This window comes from Vipera berus (assembly GCF_964194415.1).
Source record: "Vipera berus genome assembly, chromosome: 8".
Classification (NCBI taxonomy): Eukaryota; Metazoa; Chordata; class Lepidosauria; order Squamata; family Viperidae; genus Vipera; species Vipera berus.
In genome coordinates this window covers 23,282,427-23,290,186 of record NC_138211.1, presented here as the reverse complement: position 1 = coordinate 23,290,186, position 7,760 = coordinate 23,282,427, and the positions used below count along the sequence as shown (strand labels likewise).

The window sequence follows — 7,760 nt, the reverse complement described above, 5'->3', positions numbered from 1 at the left end:
GAATGAGGTGGCTGGATGGAGTCACTGAAGCAGTAGGCGTGAGCTTAGATGGACTCCAGAAGATGGTAGAGGACAGGAAGGCCTGGAGGAACGTTGTCCATAGGGTCGCGATGGGTCGGACACGACTTCGCAACTAACAACAACAACAACAACTGAAATACCTCGGTAGAAATAAAAAGTCTTGAGGCATATGCTTTCCTCAAAGAACACATTCAATGGCTACATAGTATTGGCACGAACAAAGGTGAAACCAAGACTGAAAGTTCCCCCCAGGAAGCTCCAGCCTGCCAAAACTCATGTAGCTTGACCTTCATTCCCACAGGTAAGTTATGGCTATGACTGAACTAGAAGAATACATCTCCCCCCTCCCATTGCTGTGGCAACCAAAAACAAAGTGAAGATGGCTGCAGACAGAATCGTTTGAAAGTTGACAGCAGTACTATAAAAGACATATTAGGAATACAAGTCAAAATAGGCTAGAAAATACCTATTCACTCTAGATGAGTTCAAATCCCCAGAACCAGATGGGTTACACGCCAGAGTTCTGAAGGAACTGGCAGATGTGATCTCAGAACCATTGAACCGTATCTTTCAAATATCCTGGAGCACTATGGAACTACCAGAGGACTGGAAATTGTGGTTCCCAATTTCAAAAAGGGGAAAAATTCAGGAAACTAGAGACTAAACCTCCTGACATCAATACCTGGAAAGAACTTGGAAAAGCTGCATTGGCTACCAGTTGTCTTCTGGGTGAGGTTCAAGGTTTTGGTAATGGTTTTTAAGGCCCTACATGGCATGGGTCCGGAGTACCTCGGGGATCACCTGCTGCCAGCGTCAACGTCCCTCCGCCCTGTGCGTTCCCACAGAGAGGGCCTCCTCAGGGTGCCACCGGTCAGAGAATGTCGGCTGGTGGCCCCCAAGGGGAGGGCCTTCTCTGTGGGCGCCCCGGCTTTATGGAATCAGCTGCCGGTTGAGCTCTGGATGGCACCTGACCTTCGCTCCTTCCGACGCGGTCTGAAGACCTACCTATTTGAGCAAGCCAGCCTGGCCTGATGGGGGATGTGCTGGGGTTTTTATTGGGGATTTTTATATTATTCTACTGTTTTTAGCTCGGGCTCTTATTTAATTCTTTTTTTAATTTTTGTATTCTGTATTTTTTATGTGCCCTGTTCACCGCCCTGAGTCCTTCGGGAGAAGGGCGGTATACAAATATAATAAATGAAATGAAATGAAATAAGCAAAGCTAATATTAGAAACCAACATGGTTTGTTAAAAACAGATCATGCCAGAGAAACCTTATTGCATTCTTTGATAAAGTGATTAAATTAGTGGAGCAGTGAAATGCTGTGAACATATCCACTTCAACTGCAGTAAGGCATTTGCAAATGTAGACTACAGCTTACTTTTTGTAAGAATTACATCTACGTGAAGGGAAGCATGCAGTGAGATACCCCAAGGTTCTGTCTTAGGCCAGTACTCTCCAACATCTTCATAAACAATTTAGATGATGGAATCATGTCATCAAACTTGTAGATGACACCATGCAGGTGTGGATAGCCATCACTTTAAAAGAAGAGCTCAAGAGCCAGAAGAACCTTGACAGACTTGAACACTTGATCTTATTCAACAAAATGAAATCCAACAGTGAGAAATGTTGTCCAAAAATTGGTTCAGCCTGGCATAGAAGCCAATCAGAGGCAGACACGAGAGATGAACTTTTGCAAAACTTTTATTGAAGCACTTCAGCAAAAGGGTCCCAGTCCAATTTGGGGGCTGACACCCTGAATAACAGCATAGCATGAGCTTTTATAAAGTTGGTTTCCAGAAATGACAAATTACATTTCACAAACCTTGTTTGGAGTTCTACCTTGCTTTTAGTCTACGGAGGTGTCCCTTGGTTAAAGCTTTACGTGTCCTTTTGTCTCTACTTATGATTTCTGCTGCTTATTTTCTTGTTACCAACTTTGTAACTTCCTAATTCTGAGTATCTGTTGTTACATTTCCTTCAATTTGATTGACATGTTGCACATGCATTCTTCTAAGTTTTTATTCCTTCCTAGGATTGCTTCTTAATGGGGGATCCATTAAAGTAAGGTCTTCCATTTAGGCAAGAAAAACCAAATGCAAAAGTATAAAATATGTGGTACATGGCTCAAAGCAGTAACTCTGACATGGATCTAGGTGTCCTAGTGAACACCAACTTAAGTAAGAGCCAGCCATGTGCTGCAGTTACCAAAAAAGCCAATGCAGTCCTAGCATGTATCAATAGACAGATAGTATCAAGATCACATGAAGTACTGGTACCGCCTCATTCTTCACTTGGAATACCATGTCCAGTTTTGGTCTCTGTGAAATAAAAAAGATATTGAGTCTCTAGAAAGTGTGCAGAGAACAGCACAAAAATGGTTATGGGACAAAAATGGTTATGGGACTGGAGACTATAGCATATGAAGAATAGTTGCAGGACTAGGAGTGACATAATAGAAGTTTTCCAATATTTCAGGGGCCGCCACAGAGAAGAGGGGGTCAACCTATTCTAAAGCACCTGAGGGCAGGACAAGAAGTAACAAACATAGCTCCAATCTAAAACTAAGGAGAAATTTCCTAGCAGTGTGAACAATTAATCAGGGTTCAGCTTGCCTTCAGAAGTTGTGGTGCTCCATCAATAGAGGCTTTTAAGAAGAGACTGGACAGCGCCATGTGTGAAATGGAACAGAGTCTTCTGCTCGAGGAGGGGACTGGGTTTGGAGACCTCCAAGGTCCCTTCCAACTCTTGTTATTCTGTATTTTGACTAGATCACGGGTCGGCAACCCATGGCTCTGGAGCTGCACGTGGCTCTTTCAGCCTTTTCCTGCGGCTCCCAGCCTCCTCTGCCATTTGCAGAGAGAGAGACACAGAGAGAGGCTCTTGTGCTTTCCTTCTCTCTCTCTCTCCATGTGGACTTGCCCCCTTGCAGGGCTCCTGATTGGCCCTGTGCCCGGGGGCCCCACCAGGAATTCCCTTTCCTGGCCTGGCCCTGTCTGAGGTGCATGTGGCCGGGGAGCTATGCAGGGCAGCCCTGGGATCCCCCCTGGGAGTGGCCCGCTGGAGCCTCTGCTGAGCGGGCTAGCCCTCCCACAAGCCACGGCCCCAAGGGAGCAGAGCCCCTGTGATCCCCAGTCAGTGAGCTGATCGTGCCTCTTTGTCTTTGTCTCTCTCTCTCTCTGAGCACGATCGCAAGCTGGGCTGTGTGCACAGGCTCTCAGGCCCCCTTCCGGGACACCATCCCCAGAAGTTCCCTTCCTGGCCGGGCCGGGGGCTACCCAAAAAGACCGAAGTAGCGGCATCAGGGTTGGCAGGTAGGGCGCCAGCAGGAGTCAAATCAGGTGGGAGTCGCATCATCTCAGCTCTTGCCAGCAGCTAGTTTGGAAAGAGAATTTGGGGAGGGGAGATGCTGTTTTCCTCCTGGGAAGGCAGAAGAGGGGGAGTTTTCCCAGCCAGCCAGCCAGCCCTCCCCTTCCTGATTTTATGCCACATTAAAAAAAAAACCCAAGCCTGGCACCGCACAAAGTTTGCACCTTGACACTCTCGCAGCCCCCTTGCTTGCCCCTCTCGCAATTGCACTGAAGCTTCGCAACGGCGCTCAAGAGTAATGGGGAGGGAGGCTCAGGGGGCTCAGGGAGGGAGGAGGGGAGAGCTTAATAGGGGCAGGAGGGGGCACTCAGCCACCCTTCTGGCTGCTGTGCCTGGGCTGCTACCCTCTTTGCGGCGGCGGCATCGCCTTCCATGCTGGTCCCATCGCAAGCTAGGCACGCCCCCACATGCTCACGGGAAGGATGGGAAAAAGGGGGTGGGCTGTGCCAATGTCGGGGTGGGGGAGGAGGTTGGGGGAGAAAGAGTCAGAATCCAAGATGCTCAGATCTGGGTGGGCTCCCAGCAAGTGCGCGCTGAAGAAGTGATGGAAGAAGGAAGAGAAATAGCGGGTGGGGGGGAAGTGCCCTGTTTCATCATCTTCTGGCGCAAACTCTGTGCTCAAGCCAGAATGGGGGGGGGGAAACGAGGAGGAAGAGGAGGATGAGTGGTGATTGACAAATTCTACCAGCCAATCTCTTTGGGGAAGGGGGTGCAGGTTGGAGCGGAGGGCAGCTTGCCTTGGAGAGGGAGGGGGGAGCCCTCCCCATCTGCTCTCTTTTCATTTGGCCAGCAGAGGCAGGAGAGAAGCGCGTGGGAAAAGAGAGAGAGAGAGAGAGAGAGAGAGAGAGAGAGAGAGAGAGAGAGAGAGAGAGAGAGAGAGAGAGAGAGAGAGAGAGAGAGAGAGAGGGGAAGGGCAAGTGCCTCTCTCTCTCACACACACTCACACACACACACAAAACACAGTGGGGGAAGAGGACTGGCAGACCAAGGGCAAAAAAAGAGAGGGAGGGAGAGAGAGAGATTGAGGGAGGGAAAGAGGGAGAGAAAATATGATTATATGTGGTTGTTCTTACTGGACTTTTAGTAAAGAACGTTTAATGAAAACATTGATTTTTTTTAAATTAAGAGCTGAAATATAGGGATAAATATGCTGTATTTAAACATGGTAGATAAGCTACTAAAATTGTTTTCACCTGTTGGAATGAAGGAAAAAGGTTTTTTCCCCCTCTTTCTCCGGCATAAAAAATTGTTTTCTTTATAGTTCACTGATTTCATAAATGCAACACACTATAGTTTTTTTACACATAGCATAAAGGTAAAAAAGGCTACATGCAGCGTTATCTTGGTGGAGCCTTGGTGGAGCAGTGGGCTAATGCCTCCTTAAGTAACACCAGCTGCCTGCAATTAGTGCAGGTTCGCATCCCACCAGGCTCAAGGTCGACTCAGCCTTCCATCCTTCCGAGGTAGGTAAAATGAGGACCCAGATTGTTGGGGGCAATAAGCTGACTTTGTAATAATGCCCCGAGATGGGTCCGAAAGCCCTAATAAGCAGGCATATACATAGAATGAAGGCTATTGCTAAGCATATTGATTTGTGCTTTAAATTGTAAGCCGCCCTGAGTCTTCGGAGAAGGGCGGGATATAAATGGGATTAAAATTAAAAAAAAAATTAAAAAAATCTTCATTTTAGATTTCAAAAGGTTTTTGCGGCTTCCAGTGTTTTCTTTTCAGCGGGAAACGGGTCCAAGTGGCTCTTTGAGTGTTTTAGGTTGCCTACCCATGGACTAGATGTTCAACCCCATAGCAAGTCAGGGCCGGAGTTTCCGCGCAGGTATCACCATCTCTCGGCCTCCGAGAGCCGAGGAAGGGCCAACTGCTGCCCACGCCCGAGGCCAGGCAGGCTGCGGAGGGCGCCACGTGACGGGGGGGCGCATGCGCGGACGGGCGGCCATGGCTGCCGGGAGGTTCGTGGCACTGCTGGTCGCGCTGCTCTCGGCCGGCCGCGCCGCGCGGGCGCTCTACTTCCACATCGGGGAGACGGAGAAGCGTTGCTTCATCGAGGAGATCCCGGACGAGACCATGGTCATCGGTGCGGGGGTCTGGCGGGGGGGCGAGGGGGCCGGGCGCGCCCTCCCGCCGGCTGACCGCCCCCTCTCCTCCTCTTCCCCCAGGCAACTACAGGACGCAGCTGTGGGACAAGCAGGCCGAGGCCTTCCTGCCCTCCACGCCGGGGCTAGGCATGTTCGTGGAGGTCCGGGACCCGGACGCCAAGGTGAGGCGGCCCCTGCCCCGGCCGGGTGGCTGGGTGGGGGAGTGGCCCCGCGGCGCTGACCCCCTCCGCCCCGCAGGTGATCCTCTCGCGGCAGTACGGCTCGGAGGGCCGCTTCACCTTCACCTCGCACACGCCCGGCGAGCACCAGATCTGCCTGCACTCCAATTCCACCCGCCTGGCGCTCTTCGCCGGGGGGAAGCTGGTAAGCGGGCGGGCGGGCGGGCGGGGGCGGGGAAGCCACACACACTCCCCGCGCCCCTCTCCTGCCCCGGCGGCCCCGCCCCAACGCGCTGTGTCTCTGGTGCAGCGGGTGCATCTGGACATCCAGGTGGGCGAGCACGCCAATAACTACCCAGAGATTGCCGCCAAGGACAAGCTGACGGAGCTGCAGCTGCGAGCCAGGCAGTTGCTGGACCAGGTGGAGCAGATCCAGAAGGAGCAGAACTACCAAAGGGTGAGCCTGCCAGCCCCTCCCCCCAGGCTGGCTCCCGGCCACGGGGTGAGCCAAGAGGGGGGCTTTCCTGCTTTGATGGAAAGGACACTGCAGCCCTAATTTCCCTCCAAGATAAAGAGTGGCCAAACTGACATTAGACATCCTGTGGATGGCATTGGAAAAATAATGTTTTGATGCCAGAACAGCTAAGGCTGTCAAGCTTGTGTCACTTTTGGACACAACAGCAAAGATGTCATGACGTGATTACCCCAGGGAAATCGGAAAAGTCCTTAGAAGTTGTGTTGTTCTTGAGCCAGAAGAAAGTGGTTGCTGTGTAGTGTTTTAAGCTATTATTGATGGAGGTGGATGAAAAAGCCCACAGTATTTTACTATGGGTAAACTTGCTGGCTTTCTGCATGGAACAAGATAGGCAAGGGGGTGCAAGATGCTTTGAATGCAAAACTGGAAAGGTTCTGCATCTCAATTAGTCCTTGGACAGGTGGATGGCAACAGTGAATGAAGTGTGACAGGAAGAGTTGGGCTAGGTGTGTTCTGATACTGGCCGCTGTGTTTTCTTTGCAGTTCCGAGAGGAGAGGTTCCGCATGACCAGTGAGAGCACCAACCAGCGGGTGCTGTGGTGGTCCATTACGCAGACAGTCATCCTTATCCTTACAGGCATTTGGCAAATGAGGCACCTCAAGAGTTTCTTTGAAGCCAAAAAACTGGTTTAATGTCTTCAGCATCACATAGGTCATTATTCACCAATGCCCTGTTGTTACTTTCCATTGAAGAAATCTTGATTTTAACTTAAGTACTAAACTGAGAAAGAAGCACAGCAGGCAATGCCCATGCCTAATTATATAAATCCACGAAAACATCTCAAACGTTACCATATTTTTGTGCTTTGAAGCATGTGAAGCTAGCGGTGAGTAAGGATAGCTTTCCTCGGTTGTCAAGCTTCCTGGAACATTCCAAGAAGCTGCTTTACAAAAGACTGAAAGGATTCCCTCCATTACTTTTGTAGTAGCTGCAGTTTGCCTAAAAGCTCTTCTAAAGGCCCCCATAACTCTAGGAACTATTCAACAGAATGCAATCAGAGGGAAAAATAAATGTACATCAGAACTGTCTAGCACGCCTTCCTTGTTCAAATATTGTTCGAAATATTGTTTAGCATTTCAGTGGTTGTCAGGCATCCAGGGGATCGAAGGATTTCTTGCAGTGTTTTCAATTCTTAGTAGTTCTCTGTTTTCTAAGCACAGAATTGTCTTGGCTGGGGAGTCAGTGCAAATGAGGGAGTAGTAGAAGTTGCCTCCAGGTTTGTTGTAAATGTTGAATAAAGAAGCCCCTTAAATTTGTAAATAGTTTGACTTAAGAGTTGCTATCAGATGGAGATATTCCTTGAAGAGCACAGAAAGGGTTTTCTCCATCAGGTGGTGTTACCTCTTCTTACCAGCCTTTCTGCAATTTGGAAATAGAACCTGTAAATAATCCAGCTACAGAACAACTCTGTTGCAGTTTGGCAGCAGAATTGGACCTCTGAAGTAGCAGGACTGAAAATGGGCATTTTTTTTCCTTCTCTGTTTGCATGGGCAAATTTGTCTTGAGGCCCATTACAGTTACAGTTACAGTTTTGGATTAAAATAAAGCTTTTTTGAAAGAG

The 7,760-nt window shown here is 49.4% G+C and overlaps 1 protein-coding gene across 1 annotated transcript; it reads left to right on the top strand.

The window, feature by feature from the left end:
* The first annotated feature begins 5,167 nt into the window (after window positions 1-5,167).
* Window positions 5,168-7,760, top strand: TMED4 (transmembrane p24 trafficking protein 4). The gene is made up of 5 exons (XM_081333788.1): window positions 5,168-5,483; window positions 5,566-5,666; window positions 5,743-5,868; window positions 5,974-6,120; window positions 6,682-7,760. Exons 1-5 carry the CDS (start codon window positions 5,183-5,185, stop codon window positions 6,829-6,831), a joined length of 825 nt encoding a protein of 274 aa, XP_081189914.1. The 5' UTR covers window positions 5,168-5,182; the 3' UTR covers window positions 6,832-7,760.